Below are 16,183 nucleotides of genomic sequence, written 5' to 3' on the forward strand. Positions count from 1 at the left end.
CGTCCTTCATCCGGATGCCGGATACGACAATTGTACCTTTGTCGATAGCAGGATGTGGGGCGTTGAGCTGAATGTGGGGGGCGTTCGTGGAGAGGAGCTTCCATCGAGGAGCAGGACAAAGAATCCTAGCGTCATGCACCCATCGTTCGTTGGAGTAACATGCGGCCGTGTGTTACGACAGATAGATTCGTCGTCACGAAGGGACGACACCCACGAGCACTGGACGTAATGCATGCCATATCGGTCCCGGACGTCAAGAGAATTCGCTGCCGTGAGTGCCGAAATGATGTACTGTACTCGCTTGACAAGGGGCACACCAATGTACTCGCGACACACACTACTCTCATCATCATTGCTTGTCATCTCCTCCCGTACTTCCGTCGCTTGAAAGCGCATACATGCCCAACAGCATCATCAACCAACATACGCGGCAATATAGAGCTATATACATGTATTAATCGACGAAAGGGGGGGTATGTCCGTGGACATGTGTGACTTGTGGTTAAAACTCGCAAAACGGGTCCTTGCCGTTGTACACTGGCACGGGCGCTTCTTCGTTCGAGTCCGGGTACGGGTCAAAGTTGGACGTGTCGTTGGGGGTGACGACCTTGGGGATGATGGGCGCCGTGCCCTTTCGCGCCAAGATCGCTTCCCAGTCGCACCCGGAGAAGAACTTGTGCTTCTTGATGTCGTCCACGCCGTTTTTGAGGCATCCGTAGCGCTTAGTCAGGTCCGCCGTGAGCAGTCGCTTGATCAGCGCCTTGGCGTTGCGGTCAAAGTACCGCGGGAAGTTGATCTTGCCCGACAGAATCTGCTGGTAGATGCCCATGGGGTCGTCGTCGCAGAACGGCGGCTGCCCCGCGAGCATCTCAAAGATGAGGATGCCGAGTGTCCACCAGTCCACGCCCTTGCCGTGGCCCTTGTTCAAAAGCACTTCGGGTGCAATGTACTCGGGCGTGCCGCACAGCGTGTACGTCTTGAACGCCACGCGCTTGGCGAACCCAAAGTCCGTGATCTTGATGAACCCTTCGTGATCGAGCAAGAGGTTCTCCGGCTTGAGGTCGCGGTAGATGAAGTCCTGGCTGTGGAGGTACTCGAAGATAGACACGACTTGCGACGAGTAGAACTTGGTCGTGTTGAAGTCGAAACGCCCTGCTTTGCGCAAATGCGTGAAGAATTCGCCGCCGATCACGTATTCGAGCACCATGTACAGGCACCGCGTGTCTTGGAACGTGCCGGCGAGGTTCACAATGAACGGATGATCCAAACACATTAAGATCGTCTTCTCCGAGATCATGTGCTCCACCTACAACGCCAGCATCGTCCTCATTAGATCGAAGCCCCGGTCGAGATCAAGCAAACAACGTGCCTGCTGCAGTCGAATGATCTCGGCCTTTTTTAAAATCTTAATCGCCCAGAACGACCCCGACGCCTACAACAAGTTAAGCGCTGCGTTAGATGCATGTACGACCTGCCCAGGCCCCGAATAAAAGGATAGAATTCATCGTCAACATCATGGGCGTTGTTCTCACCTTGTGCGTGGCGAACCGCACGCGGCCGAATGAGCCCGTGCCAAGGGTCACTCCGAAGTCAAAGTGTGTGATGTCGAGCGGCCCGGGTAGCTTGCTGCTCGGTCTCGCAATGACTGGGATCCCTGGTCCTGCTGCTGCTTCCGCCATCCGAGTTCAAGCGGCCAAAGATATATCTTGTGTAGGTTTTTGCACTGCGCTGGTGGCGACCTCTGACAACGATATTCGTGGAAACACAAACACTCGAAGAGTCGCTCGGAGAGTTTTATATTTTATGACTACGTATTTGTATGGGATTTGAATTTTAGAAATTAATTCATGAAATGTTCGATCTTTCAAGCGCCGTTTCGAGCCGCTAACCGGACGCCTCGAGGATATCGAAGCTCAACTTACCGCTCTCGGCAGCTTCTTCGGCAATGCATTACTAGGGGTATTGAATTAACAACCTTTTGATAACGTTATGATCTCTCTCTCACTCTCTCTGCACAAACGTTGGTTGCATCATGAGGTAGGTAAACTTTACCCTAGGTATTGATTGTCGTTGCGCTGACGTTGGGTCTGTTGGAATTAAAAATCGAAAACTAAAACATTTCTAGTAAGTTAATATATATTTATACTCCAGAGTATCATAGAATTGCACTAAATAATCCGGATACGGTGCCCTCACCAATCAGAACAAAGGGTTTGAAAGGTCATCTATTCGACACAAACACCGTCACCTGGTACGATGGACGACAAAGTTCTGTTCGATGAGTTCACCATGTACGGCGACTCTATGCTGATGATGTCGATTCCAACATGTAAGTAGGCTGGAAAAACAACTGGAACACCAGTAGTGGTCCGTGGTCAAGCATTGCAAACTCATGCTGAAACACACCAGCGACAAATACATCGCCCCACAAGTGGAGAACAGGAGCTGACGGCGCAATGTCGGGGCACTCAGCTGCCGTGCGACACGTACAGAGACCAATTGCACGCCATGACAGCATCCGTCGGGACCTTTTGAGCACAGGAATCGCAGTGGCACGGGCTTGAGTCGCACTGTGCAGTCCTGAAAGCCCAGCATCTCCAGACTCAAGCCGAATTCGACGAATAGAAAGCCAAAGTCGACCGTATAGCCAGCGTGGAGGGCGAGAACATTGTGTTGAGGACGGAGTTGGCCACCACGATGTAGGAGCCTGCCATCACGTCCAAGCGATCACAAAATCACATCATCAAGGAGCTACGACTTGTGCTCAAGCAGGACCTCGTCTCCAATCAAGAGCGAGGCAACCCCTCTCGTCCTTCGTTATCCTCCATATTGGCTCCTCCGCAAGCCAGCTTGAAATGCACCCACAAGTCGCATAGCTACTACCTATACTCATCGTGATTATTAGTTAGTACCTCACCATCGCATGCAATCCCGTGGACCAATTCATTATGAAGCTATTGCACTCTGCTACTTCGAAGACTGCCTCAACGACGAACTTGTCTATAACACACTGTAACTAAACTAGTAATATAACATTTCGTACTGCATTTCCATTAGCCAAACAAGAACCCAATAGAGCCTTTGCTCATGCCAGCTACGACGGAGGAAGGCAAGAGCGTGGCACTGCGTTGTAGCCGTTCGACCACGTCGTCGATCAAGGCCGTGGTCGCAGTCAGCTCCTTCGACGGCAGGTCAGACTCGTTAGGTCCTATCTTCTCGACGGCAAAGAGCACCTTGAGCACCTTCTGGGGCGTCGGGAACTCGGACGTTTGGATGGTGGCGTCCCAGCTCAGCACTTGCACCCGCAGGCGTCGGGCGCCGTCGGCGGCGGCCTCGTCTACCACGTCAAAGCGGAAAAACCCATCCGCCTCGATCACTTCGAGCATCTGCACCACGAGCACCGAGTCGCTCGTGTACGAGTGAAAGATGGAGGCTGTGGTGTCGAGGCAGTGCTTGAACAGGCGGACGTTGGTTCCATTTTGGAGGGACCCGAGCGGAGTCGAGCACTTCGCGCACAAAAGCACGGCCTTGATGGACGCCGCTTGGGTGGGCTGTGTGGAGGAGATGGAAGGTTCGGGTGTGGCCACCACGACATTGCCCACGTTCGAACGATGCAGCAACAGGTCGGCCGATCCGACGTAGATGCGACCCGCGGCGGCGTCGATGCCGTCCCTCGGAATATGCTCAAACGCCCCTTCCGCCGCTCCCCAAAAGTCAACCATTTCCATCCAGTTGGACGATGGGAGGGGCAACGCCTTGGTCCATGGAGTCTCCGAGTCGGTCATGAGGTTCGCTTGGCAGCATCGGCAGTGCAAATGGGCGTACTCTTGGACCTACAAAGTTCGTTCAAGAACAGTGTCTGGGGTATGACGTGGACGTACGTCGAGTTGCGCCCGGGGAATGGATCGCGCAGTGAGTCCGACTGTCATTGTCGACTGGCGGTTTTCTTTGGACGCGGACGTGAGCGGAATACGAACATGCACATGATCTTTCTGCACGCGCACAACGCTGGAAGCAAGGTCCACGGCGTGATCCAAGGCCACGTCGACGAGAATGTGCTCTGGACTCGTGCGCAACTCGACACGGTTTGACGTCGAACCGAGCTGCAGGTACGGCACGGTCGACGAAGAACTCATGTCGACATGCACGTAGCACTGGTAGCATCCAATGTTCGCCTGAAACTCAACAATATATTCCGGCTGCATCGTGACCTCGGACAACGTGATGTCCAATTTCTTTGCCAGGACGTCCACTTCGTCGGCATACGACTTCTTAGTCTCTACTGCCGCTGCATACCGCTCTCGTTCTCGTTCGTAAGCCTTCTGCGTTTCTTCTACATGCTGTCGAGCAGATTCGACTTCGCGCTTGGCTGCTTCAAATTCCTTGAGCAACGCCGCTGCCGCTTCCGCCATGCCTTGACAGTAAATGCAGAAAGTTCGACAAAGCATCTCAACATCCATTGGTCAAAATGTCACTCGCTGTTATCCGGAAACCCAATGGCATACGGAGAAGTTGAACTTGACGCTCAAAATAATTCAACAGTAGTGGAAAACATGTTGATCCGTTAATGTTGGCGGTGCGACGATTTACTCAAGAGATGGATAGCTGGCGTCGGACGTGACGCCGCACGTGCCGTTGTTGGAATCGCCGGTGCGGCGGAGGTAGATGAATCCTTGGTCGCCCCACTCTTGGCCCCACGAGTTCTTGATCTTCCAGTGCGAGTCCGTGTACCCCACGATCACCACGGCGTGGTCCAGGTCAGCCGTGGAGCACGAGTTCAAGACGCCGCTCTTGTACTGCTTCCACTCGTTGTTGCCAGCGGCCACCCCCACCACGATCGTGCGGTCCTGGAGCGCAGCCAACACGGCGGCGTCCCCCGGCGCCACGTTCACGGCCTTCTTGATGCCGGTGATCTTCTTGGTGCAGGACGTGGCACACGTTTCGTCTTGCGTCGTGGAGCCAGACACGTACGGGTACTCTTCCAGCGAGCACACCCCAGTGGACGCCACGTAGTTGATGGCGTTCGTGGGGTATCCCCCTTGGCATCCCATGTTGCCTATGGTTTGCACGAGTCACAAGAAAGGAACATGTCAATGGAGAGAGAAGACGTACCGGTGGCCGTGTCGCACGACGTCAGCTGTTGCTCGGACAGCTTGGTCAGGGACTTAGACGGCGAGGCCAAACACATGGCCGTCTCCACCGCCGAAATGGCGGCGAACGCCCAGCACGAGCCGCATTGGCCTTGCTGCTGCACTTTGTTGACGCAGCCAGAGGTCATCCAGTCTTGGGTCGAAGGCAGGGCGTGGCGGGGGGGGCTCGCTGCCGCCACCGTCTTCGTCGAGGGTTGTGACGTGGCGTACGAGCGGCCAACAAGCACCTTGAACTCGGCCATGGAGAGGAGCGAAAACGGAGAGTCCATCGAGAACTGCGCGTTCGGGTGCAGCAGGTTGAGGCGGGCGACGTCCAGTTTGGTGTCGTAAAAGCGCTTCAATTCCTCGTCCGTGGACTCGAGGCGGGGAAGTAGCCCGTGGGCCTTGGCCACTTGCCCGGCGCGGCTACGTTTCCACACCTCCAATTCCGCCGACAGGTCGGGAATGTCCGCGGGAGACGTCGCGCCAACGCAAGCGGCGGCGGCGGCGATGGGAAGCACAAAGCGAGTGGACAACATGATGATGGCACGGGTGGTGGGAACAAATCAAGTTCAAAAGTGAGACCTGGGACCAAACAACGTCCAAGCCGGGCACATTCAATCATCGAACGCTCCAATGACGCCATCCTGAGCCGCATCACGACATGGCGAAATGTAGAACTCGACCGCATCGATAAGGTCCAATTGTGAACCCGAATGGTTGGTTGCGGTGGACAATTTCGGTCACGGCTCTTTCATATACTATTTACAAAGTATGTATGCGATGGAGTACCCACAACCCAACGACATGCAAAGTGCCCTTTGAACCAGCTTGGCTGGTCTAGACTCTTAATAAGGGCAAAGAAAGTCCCGCGGCTGTCTGTATCACATCAACATGAGAGAGACCCAATAATGAATCCAAGTTGAACCATCGAAAGCCAAGCTACAACATCAAGCGATTCTTGTTTACTTTGCCCTTTGGAAAACAGTTGTAGTGTTCATATTATGGTGGCACCAAGAGAAGCTAAACAACTTCGCCTTGGTTGTCTGCTTCGTTGAACTTGACCCAGTCCAGCGCGATGGGGGCTGCCATCACGTAGTCTGGAATGTCAAATGCGTGAATCAAGTGCAGAGCATCGTCGCCAAGCCCGCTTTCGCTCGAGCTGCACAGTGCCTTGACCGTCTCGTCCACCTACCACCCATGCAATCAATTCCCACAACCACTCACACAATTATGCAAAGGATGGTCGTACTTGGTTGCCGAGGTCGGGGGCTACGATGTTGTTGCACACATACCACCCCAAGTCCCGCTGAACACATGACACGCCGTACAGAAGCGCCAACTTGGTCAGCACTGGGCGCAAGTCGGCATTGGCCGGGTCATCATTCATGGACGCCACCGTCGCTTCGAAAGACATGCGCTCGACATACGACAGCGCAATGTCCTGCACCAACGCACTCTGCTCCACCATCCAAATCTAATCAACACCACATCATAAACAACAACAACAACGACGCAATGCAACGCCAACTCGGACGTACGTCAAACACGGTTTTGCCTTGCTCCAGATCCGTCTTCATGATCTTGCCCAATTTCGCAAACAGCGCGGCTTCTCGCACCCCCAGCAAATACTTGACGTACTCGACATTGCCCCACGACGGCGTGCCACCAAATGGCTTGCCCGCAGCTACGAAACCAAGCAACGATAAAGCCCCAATTCTAACTCTAAAGAACGTACTGGGGGACAGCTTGTACCGGCCTTGTTTGACCAATTCGCCCAGTTCTTTCGTGACCTTGGTCATAAGCACGCGGTTATCTCCTTCCGCCGTCACCGCCGCGTGGGAAAACCCCAAAATTTCTCCAAACCGATTCGCCGACAGGTACCCCTGGCCTCCGCATCGCTCGCGGCAGACACTCACGACGTTTTCCGCGTTCCATGACACCACCGGCTTGATGGCCGAACAGAGCACGACGAGCTCGAGGCGATCGAGCGGATCCGTCGACTTGTTCCATGCCTTGTACTTGTCTTTGACCACGTTCAGGCCGTGCGCGAGGACGTACGTGCGCGCCACGAGTGGCAGCAGCGCCTGCTTTTGCAGGCCATAGTGCAAGATGGCCGTGTCCGACTTGCCCTTGGGTCCAACTGTCGCGCGACTCGCCGCATATCTAGGCATCACACCCTTGGCATTAGGAGAATGAATAGGCGACGAAGGAGTACTGTAGTACCGCATCGCAATCGCCAGCGACAACTTGGTGCCGCCCATCAACATGGAGGCAATGCACACGCGACCACTGAGCAATTGATCTGCACAACCAACACAAGCATCATATGACGATATATTTGTGTTTCGAAGGCCGACCTGCGACGGCCAAGAAACGGCCGCGCTTGCTGGACACGTGGCTCGTGAATGTTCCGTCGCCGCTGACTTGGGAGAGCGCGTCGAGCATGTTGGTGCGGGGAATGCGGACGTTGTCAAAGAGAATTTTCCTGTCCACACAATACCCAAAAGAGATGCCATGAATTCACGAGTCATATCAGGCGGTGGAGGATGGACGGACGAGTACCCGTTGTCGACGCCGTTGCAGCCCATCTTGTGGCCCATGTCTTCGACGCGCACGTGGTCGGCCACGGTCATGTCTTCGTTGCGAATGCGCACAAGGAATGCATGGATGCCATGTTGTTCGCCCTGGACTTGGAGTTGGGCAAACACGACTACCCACTTGGCATGCACTAAAAACCAAAGCCATCGGATGAGCAAACGGCGACGAAGTACGAGTGGCCGCACCGGCAGAGTTGGTGATCCAGTACTTTTGGGCCAGCACCGTGGGGGTGTTGATGATAAACTCATCCGACGCGGCGTCATACACGGCCGTCGTTTCTGTTGCACACAAGCCATGATAATCATGGAATCCTGGCATGGACGAGATATGTACGGCTTGATAACCTACCCATTTCCACGGCGTTGTTCCCGTACCCCAACTCGGTCAACCCAAAGCATCCCACCGATGCTACATGCACGTTTCGCATGAGAACACGTCGCACCAAACACAATTCACAGCATAGAACATGTACCCAACGAATCAATGTCGTCGACAAATCGCTCGTGGTGCTTCTCCGTCCCGAGCTTCAACACGGTGCCGCCAAACAAGTTGAACTGCACCGTCATCTTGGTCGCCATGGAAGGGTTTGTGAGGCCGGCGATCTCATGCGCCGCGTAAATGTTGTGCGGGTTCGTGTGGAAGTCCTTGACCGAGAAGAACTTGGCGTCGCAGATCTTCTTCAACTGCCCCAATGCGATTTCGCGCTCTTCGGCCAGGGGGATGTTGTACCGTGGACGGAACGAGTCGTCTTCCAGGAACACCTTCAGTTCGCGTCGCATGTCTCGATTGTCGGGATCGAGCCACTCGTTCATCTTGTCCGTGGGAAACGATGACACCTTGTGCCCGAACTTGCTTCGCTCCTTGGCAACGTCAAAGCCCAACGGGCGAGTGAATGGGAGGTTTGAGAAGCGCTTCAAGGCGTGATGGCGATGGAGCGACAAGCGCGCAGTGGCAACGGAGGTCGAGTGGAGCATGTTACTAGCGTCAGGTTTCTCGTAATGTGTTTGAGCGACGATACACAAAGATCTGTTTCGTCATCAACAATGTCCGGATAATCACCGGAGGGTGCGTTTGTACGAATTCGATGCTGATTTGGCTTGTCAACGAAACAGAGGACGAGAAAATGGGTGCGTATTTCGTGTTCGTATGTTACTACATCAGCAAAATGAACCCGTGAAATGTCCGGCAAGGACCAGTCGGCGGGTGCCAAAGCCCCAATAGAGCATCCCCTTGGCTGGACGAGCTAATCAATGACCATTTGCCCCCTGCGCATCTACTTGTTTCACGGCAGCTTGACCCTGTAGCTCCCAAGTGACATGCAGAGAGCCAAGATGCATCACTTCCAACTCCCAAAGTCTTTTGACACTAACCATCCTACTACGCACCACTTCCGGTAGCTTTGGGCATGCAGTACTGTACTAGGCAACTTCTGCAGTAGTATTTCTGTAGTTACCAGGTTACAGTAGGCCTAAAAACCCTGGACGACTAATCAACCCTGAACGGCTTATTATCCGGCTCAATTTATCCGAATTATGAGTTCGTGTACGTGTGCAGCATGATAGTAAGTGAAATGACTCGATGCGGATGATACGTGGTATACGTTGTAGCGCCTATTTGAGGTACCATATACCACCATCGCATGCCACCGCTGCTTCTCCGCTATCAGAATACAGTACATATACAGTGCTGGTCAGTCAAATTGGGCACATCCTTCATGTCGTCTAAGCGGACAAGAATGGACATGGTACAAATGTAGCTTGCTGTCAATCGACCCTTGTGGCTATCACTGTCGACTTTGTTCAACCTGGATAGTGTCAAAGGTACGGCTCAAAAAGTAAGTAGTACTGTATTCTGATAGCGCCGGAGTAAACCGGTGGTAACTTACTCCGGAGTACTACGTAGTAGTAATGTTGCACCTCTGAACTACATGGAATCAATCCCAACGAAACCCTCAGACTCTTGGAATGAACGATATATTCATGCATATACTATGACTCAAAGCGGCCCTACGCTTGGCGTTGACGGTGTTGATGCTCCACCAATACATTCATGCATGTGCGTGCCCCCAAGCTGTCCTACGCTTTGGCGTTGACGAGCTTGACGTTCCACTGTTGGTTGGCGTTGTCTTTGTCACACCACGCCAAGTACACGATTTCGTCGACTTCGTCGGGGGCGCCAAGACAAAACCCAATGTGCGTCGCGTGATGGATCTGGCCCGTGATATCATTCACGTCCCACTTCTGGTTCTCGTTGGCAGGAGCGCAATCGGCCAAGGCCACATGTTCACCGTCCATGCCCTTGGACGCGTCCAAGCAGAAGTTGTTCGACGCGCTCTTAATGTTCTGGGCGACAGGGTCGTACAGCCACTGGTGGTTTTCAGCGTTCGACTGGCGGGTGGTTTGCCACGTCACTTTGCCGGACAACTCGGTCAGCACGCCGCCGTCCGTCTTAATGCCGATTTCGAGGGGCTCGCGGGCTACCGGGAACTTCGAGATCGGATGTTTCCGTTGCTCGTTACACGGGGACATGTCGACCACGAGGTTCCCGTCGGGGGTCGTTGGGTCCACGTCTACTCGAACGCAAAAGTTGGCGTCGTTTTGACTCGCAAGGTTGCCATTCGCGACGATCCATTTTTGATCGCGGTTGTCCTTGGAGCATTGTCTCATTCGCAGGGCCTGCGTGTTGCCCTCCCCAAAAGACTCCAAGCACTGATTCGAGCTCTTGGAGTACAAGTTGCTGGACTCTTTGTCCCACAGCCAGATCTCGTCGTCCAAGACGCCCGAAGGACCGACGGACGGCTTCGCACCATACACGCGGCCAAAGTTCTCGTTGACCGAGTCGTTGGCGTTCCAGTAGCGGTGCGCCTTGATTACGTTGTCTCCGGCCCAGAGGCGGACCGCTTGGAGCGGCGCGCCGACGTGGACGGCCTTCACACCTGGCTTCAACGTGCGGTTCACGTCGTGAATGCCACAGTGGGATTCAAGATCATCCGTCCGATACGTTAAATCGAACGCGGCATAGAAGAACGCGTTCAGGTTCTGGCGCGACGCCAGGGTGAGAAAGTCTTGCGTGAACACGCCTTGGGCCAGGGGAGACGCTACCGTGTCAGACATATTACCCCCTGAGCTCCAGCCGGTCTCGAAGAGCTGGATGAGTTTGCCGACGCGCTTCGCGCGGGTCTGGTGTTCCTGGAACTGCTTGAAGATATAGTGCGCGGCGTCTTCCGGCGAAATTTCATCCCAATACGCATGCTCGGTCACAGCGACCAAGTCCACGGCTTCGTACAACTCGGGGAACCTCGAGTACATGTCCATGGTGTCGGAGATCACGACGGGGAACGTCAAGTTGTGGTCACCGAGGTAGCTTCGCACTGTTTTGAGGTGCCTAAGGACGGTGTCGATGCCGCGGCGGTCGCTGCTGCCGGTCGTGCTGCCCGGTCCTTCCACGTAGTACCGCCTCAAGGCATCGCTCGACACTTGGATGCCGAGGATGTTTTCGTTTTGGATCCATTCGGTATCCTCTACGAGCTCCTTGAAGTCGGCCATATCCAATGGGAACCGATCGACCACTTTATGTTCACTGCCGTCGTGCACGATGGACGTTTCGACGTCGCTCCACATGCCGAGCCAGACCTTGATATCGCTCTTACGGGCGACTTCGAGCAGGGTCGTAATGCATTCAAAGTAAGTCGAGTAGACGCGGATGTTGTTGGTGACTCCCTTGAGAATCTTCAAGTCTTCGGTCATTGTGTCGAAGTCTTTGCACTCAAATTCCGACGGATGGATGTCGTAGATGATGCCGTAGAACTTGGCGTCCAGCGCCGCCACAGACGAGGCGGCGAAGGCGGCAGCGATAGCAAGCGAAGATGGTACTTTCATCGGAGAGAATTGGGAAATGTACGACTGGGGCTCACCAACTCTTTAGGTGTGGAAGACCTGGCTACGCATGCTGTTTGAACCTCCGACGTGCTAGGATTTGTCACATCGGCCGAGAATGCGCACGTCTGAATTCCTTTCAAATTTCAACATCGAAACTTTATTTATGTAAATATGGTGCTGGGCTGTAAAAGTGGACGAAAGCTGCACTCCAGGACACTATACGTATGGGCGCAGTTCCGTGACACTTTTTGGGACCTTTCAAATTGCTACTATTAATAGTATTATAATAGTGTTTCTTAAAGAGGAGAATTAATGCAGTTCGTAGAACTTAAAATCATGTCGAAATTCGTATTAGTGTTGATGGAAAATGAATTAAAAGAGTGGAAATATCGATAGGCTGAAAACAGTTCCAAGCCACTTGATTTTATCCAGTTACTCCGGAGTATCTGTCACAAATGGCATATTATTGGCTGAAAATATTTCAGTGTGGTTATTTTCTACCAATCATGCATCGTGGCACGGAACCAAGTTGTCACGGAACTGCGCCCATACGTATAGTATCAAGGAATTTCTATGGGTGAATATTATCACTTTGGCACCGTTCGGACATTTTCAGTCGGACATACTTGACATTTGTATTGGATAACATATTTTGTCGAATGAAATTGTCCAAACCGACTATGTCGGACATACTTGTGTATTGTACACACCCGCATAAGAACGACCAGCCGTAGAGCACAGTACAAAATTGGGGCACCGCAGCGTAGCGGAGGTCGTGTGTATAATTTTGTGCAGGCGGTGCCTTGGCGAGGAGTGAGCCCCAATCGTGCACTTCACCGAACGTCCAATCGATTCCTCTTGTGGGGAAAAGCGGCAGGTAGGCCGCAGGCCGTGCCGCTACCTGGACAAGGCCTGTGGTACAACTATTCGCATTTAATGCGTAAATCCAGTTAAGTGCGTGTCCGAAGCACATATCAAGCAAATATTTGTCCGAGTCGTTATGGTATGGACAGTGGTCAGAGTCGCCTGATATTTTTGCTTTTGACCCGGACGTCAAATACCTCCTGGTGGACACACCGAATATACTATATATAATTCGACCAATAAGCGTTGCTCAGTACAGTACTAAATTTCCGGAGACTTGACCAATCAAATCACTACGTAGATCACGGTGCACTGAAATTGGCCAATGGAATTGCTTTATTTTGGAATAGCCAATCGAATCACTAGAAAAATGAAATCACCAAAACATAAGCAAAACAGCATTCATACTTGTAGTTTACAGTTAAACCGGGTAGTTTACAGTTAAACCGTGTACTTCGAAGTACCATAAACCGTCCCTCCTATTTTGCCTTGACTTCAGGGGAAATTGAAGTAAATGAACGCTAATCTGAAGTCTCTTCAAGCCGAATAAATAATCCAAACCTACCTTTCGACTTCAAACTGCACTTTTCAGAATTGGAATCCCGGTCCTGAGAGACGAGTAAGCTTAAGCTGCATTCTACGACGAGGGCTCTTTCAAGTGCACCATAAATTGGCCATCTACATTATACGTATGGGCGCAGTTCCGTCACAACTTGGTTCCGTGCCACGATACATGATTGGTAGAAAACAATCAATCTGAAATTTTCAGCCAATCAGATACAATTTTTGACAGGTAACAGGATAAAGTCAAACTGTATTCAGCCTATGGATATTTCCACCCTTTAATTCATTTTCCATCAACACTAATACGACTTTCGACATGATTTTAAGTCAGGCGAACTGCATTAATTCTCCTCGTTAAGGAACACAAAAAGTATCACGGAACTGCGCACATGCGTACAAGAGCCGATGAGGTTTATTAAAAATCGTGAATTCACTATTTATTCGGTGTGTCCACCAGGAGGTATTTTACGTCCGGGTCAAAAGCAAAAATATCCGGCGACTCTGACCACTGTCCATACTTCCCTTTATCTGGGCATTTACGAAACACACCTACTACTAGTAGTACTAGAGTATCATGAGGTGAAATTATGCAAGTGCCAGACCAAGCTGAGCTTGAGACTTACTCCGAGTACGACGTTGCTACGGTGGAAGACCATGTACAGTACAGCCTGCCAACAACCCGTTACACCCAGCAGCAATCACAGGCACGCTTCGCTCATACTATCACTGGCGTGGCAGATTGACTGAAGCAGTTCGGTGTTGGCACGACTCAAAACAAAAACGTTTCGTGATTGCTAGTAGTCTGGTGTATTTTGTTTCGTGTTTGTTTCGTAAATCGTGTATAATTACTGTTAGTGCTAACAGTGAAAACGATTGCATTCCTAACATTATGCGAATATTCATATTAATAAGTGTGTAACTCTTAATTAATTGTAAATACCAAGGACTTACAAAACATCCGGTTAATTAACCGGTAAATAAGGGGGGCTCCTCGGCCTGGTTCCCGGCCCTGGCCTAAGCTAGCTCCTAATCGTTCCGGATAAGTTGTTTCGTGTTTGTTTCGTAACCATCATTCTCTTTCAAAATAAACTATGAACTTCACTATCGGAGTGTTGATCTTGTTTCGTAAATGGGTAAATATGTATAAGTAGTGTGTTTTCAGGTAGTATAATCAGTGTAAATGAGATTGGTATTTACGGTTAGTGCTAACAGTGAATCGAATGTATTCCTAACATTATGCGAATATTCATATTAATAAGTGTGTATCTATTTTAATAGTTACACACTTATTAATATGAATATAGAAAGAGACGGAGGCGCCAGTGATACTGATGAAGAGTCAAAGGAGTATTACGATATATATATATTATTATTTGTTTGCACAAGTTGCACACTTAGGAAATTAATCTAATTCAACTTACACTGTTAATTCCCTGAAAACACACTTCAAATCTCTTACAATTAATTACTATTTTAATAGTAATTAACTGTAAGTTACTGTATTGTAAGTGTGTTTTAATAGTAATTAATTGTAAATGTGCAACTTGTGCAAACAAATAAAAAAATATATATATCGTAAATATGTTTCGCTTACTCCTTTGACTCTTCATCAGTATCACTGGCGCCTCCGTCTCTTTCTTCTCCCATCATGACGCTCACCAGATTTCCAGTTGTACAAGTGTACGCGTTCATATACAATTCCACGAGCTTTGTCACCTTTTCGGGGCTCAGTCGGGCTCGGCATTTTGTGAGGATAAAGTCGTAAATGCTCCAAACGCGCTCTGATGCAGCTTGTGACGTCGGAACGCTGAACACGATTTGGGCGATGACGAACAGAATAGGGAACTTGGTAGCGCCAACTTGATGCCAGTATGTCATGGGGCTAACACATTCTTCGATAAACAATCGCGCCTTTGCCGACGGGGTTGCCATTGCATCGATGAAAGCTGTAATTTCCAGTTGAACGGCCAACTTGTCCGACGTGATTGCTTTTCGGACGAGAATGCAGTTGAGCAGTAGGCGACTGTTGTCGTACAAGTCATCTTCAAACATACCTTCTCCAGTTATTGTCGTCGATTTGAGAAAATATGCAAATCCCATGGATCCAGCACGGAGGAAGGCCGAACAATCCATCAGCTGCTTTGACAACTTGGCATCGCCATGCCAATGCCTTTTGTGATCGAAGAATAATCGGTACACGTCCGACAAGCAACAGGTTTCACTCTCAAACTTGCCGATGATGGTGCACGTCGGGCCTAGGTCAACCTCCAGTCATTCTAACTCCATCCAGAAGTTGGCGTCCGCTATGGTGGCTTGAAACGCTGTCTTCTTTTCACGTGCATTCGCTTTTTTAATGTTGTTAAACAAAGTCCAGGCACTTCTCATGGCTGCTGCGTTGTCGGTCACTACTAATGCCACTTTTGAAATCCCAGAGGCGCTCATAGCTGTCTCCAGGTCGTTCGCGATTATTTCACCGGTTTGTGAGGCTTCGGTAGTAGCAATAGCGTTGAGAAAGTCGGGATTAGCAGCCTTGCTGGGATACACTAAGTTGACCATGTGATCGTTCCGTAAAGATGTCCATCAATCAGACACCAGACTGAGCTTTGGTAGTTCATATCCTCGTGGATATTTTACATCATGTGATCGTGAGCATCACGAAGCAAATTGCCAGCAATTGCTTTTGCTGATGGAGGATTGTAGGATGGTCGCGTTAGATGCAGGAATGCTGCCAATGCCGTACTGCCAGTGAGTCGAAATGACACGCCGGAGGAGAAGAACACGTTTGCAAACGCCTTGTCGAAGGCCAGCTTCTCGTGCAGTGAAATTCGATCCACCCATTGCTGTACATTACCAGGAGTCGTGAATGTTGTTCTCGGAGGTACAGTGGATCACAAAAGTCTGCATACCCCATGCACCTGCACTCATGTATGAGTGATTGTGGGATCATTATGCATCTGCCAATCACATGAATGCGTCGTACAGATGGCCATTGACGTAGACAACCTGAAACACCATTTCTTCCGTTTGATTGGTCTTAGCATCCTTGAGAAAAGTGGGATGTCATGCCGTCTGTCAAGATGTTGACGGTACAAAAGTCTGCATACCCTAAACGATTGGAGGCGCTAGACCCCCAATAAACATTCAATG

At 51.0% G+C, this 16,183-nt stretch overlaps 7 protein-coding genes across 8 annotated transcripts; all 7 read right to left on the reverse strand.

The window, feature by feature from the left end:
* Positions 1-231: 231 nt before the first annotated feature.
* H257_12513 (AGC/PKA protein kinase) lies at positions 232-1,778 on the reverse strand. The gene is made up of 3 exons (XM_009839743.1): positions 1,533-1,778; positions 1,370-1,432; positions 232-1,306 (listed from the first exon to the last, which is right to left on the reverse strand). Exons 1-3 carry the CDS (start codon positions 1,677-1,679, stop codon positions 503-505), a joined length of 1,014 nt encoding a protein of 337 aa, XP_009838045.1. The 5' UTR covers positions 1,680-1,778; the 3' UTR covers positions 232-502.
* Positions 1,779-2,302: 524 nt separating this feature from the next.
* H257_12514 (hypothetical protein) lies at positions 2,303-2,595 on the reverse strand (the record flags this gene model as incomplete). The annotated part of the gene is made up of 2 exons (XM_009839744.1): positions 2,303-2,472; positions 2,529-2,595. 2 exons carry the CDS (start codon positions 2,593-2,595, stop codon positions 2,303-2,305), a joined length of 237 nt encoding a protein of 78 aa, XP_009838046.1.
* Positions 2,596-3,053: 458 nt separating this feature from the next.
* Positions 3,054-4,412, reverse strand: H257_12515 (hypothetical protein; the record flags this gene model as incomplete). The annotated part of the gene is made up of 2 exons (XM_009839745.1): positions 3,054-3,833; positions 3,882-4,412. 2 exons carry the CDS (start codon positions 4,410-4,412, stop codon positions 3,054-3,056), a joined length of 1,311 nt encoding a protein of 436 aa, XP_009838047.1.
* Positions 4,413-4,476: 64 nt separating this feature from the next.
* Positions 4,477-5,879, reverse strand: H257_12516 (hypothetical protein). The gene is made up of 2 exons (XM_009839746.1): positions 5,113-5,879; positions 4,477-5,056 (listed from the first exon to the last, which is right to left on the reverse strand). Exons 1-2 carry the CDS (start codon positions 5,666-5,668, stop codon positions 4,587-4,589), a joined length of 1,026 nt encoding a protein of 341 aa, XP_009838048.1. The 5' UTR covers positions 5,669-5,879; the 3' UTR covers positions 4,477-4,586.
* A 145-nt stretch (positions 5,880-6,024) lies between these two features.
* Positions 6,025-8,744, reverse strand: H257_12517. Of its 2 annotated transcripts, XM_009839748.1 has the most exons (10): positions 8,203-8,744; positions 8,079-8,138; positions 7,916-8,008; positions 7,695-7,860; positions 7,490-7,617; positions 7,356-7,434; positions 6,868-7,295; positions 6,671-6,816; positions 6,382-6,606; positions 6,025-6,320 (listed from the first exon to the last, which is right to left on the reverse strand). In XM_009839748.1, exons 1-10 carry the CDS (start codon positions 8,702-8,704, stop codon positions 6,153-6,155), a joined length of 1,995 nt encoding a protein of 664 aa, XP_009838050.1. In that variant the 5' UTR covers positions 8,705-8,744; the 3' UTR covers positions 6,025-6,152. The 2 variants fall into 2 exon arrangements, with proteins under 2 accessions (XP_009838050.1, XP_009838049.1); XM_009839747.1 differs by having other exon boundaries at positions 6,868-7,434.
* A 943-nt stretch (positions 8,745-9,687) lies between these two features.
* Positions 9,688-11,608, reverse strand: H257_12518 (hypothetical protein; the record flags this gene model as incomplete). Its single annotated transcript, XM_009839749.1, has 1 exon — positions 9,688-11,608. One exon carries the CDS (start codon positions 11,606-11,608, stop codon positions 9,806-9,808), a length of 1,803 nt encoding a protein of 600 aa, XP_009838051.1. The 3' UTR covers positions 9,688-9,805.
* A 3,018-nt stretch (positions 11,609-14,626) lies between these two features.
* Positions 14,627-15,088, reverse strand: H257_12519 (hypothetical protein; the record flags this gene model as incomplete). Its single annotated transcript, XM_009839750.1, has 1 exon — positions 14,627-15,088. The coding sequence occupies one exon, from the start codon at positions 15,086-15,088 to the stop codon at positions 14,627-14,629; it is 462 nt and encodes a 153-aa protein (XP_009838052.1).
* Positions 15,089-16,183: the final 1,095 nt, after the last annotated feature.

Source organism: Aphanomyces astaci (genome assembly GCF_000520075.1).
Source record: "Aphanomyces astaci strain APO3 unplaced genomic scaffold supercont1.41, whole genome shotgun sequence".
Taxonomy (NCBI): domain Eukaryota; phylum Oomycota; class Saprolegniomycetes; order Saprolegniales; family Verrucalvaceae; genus Aphanomyces; species Aphanomyces astaci.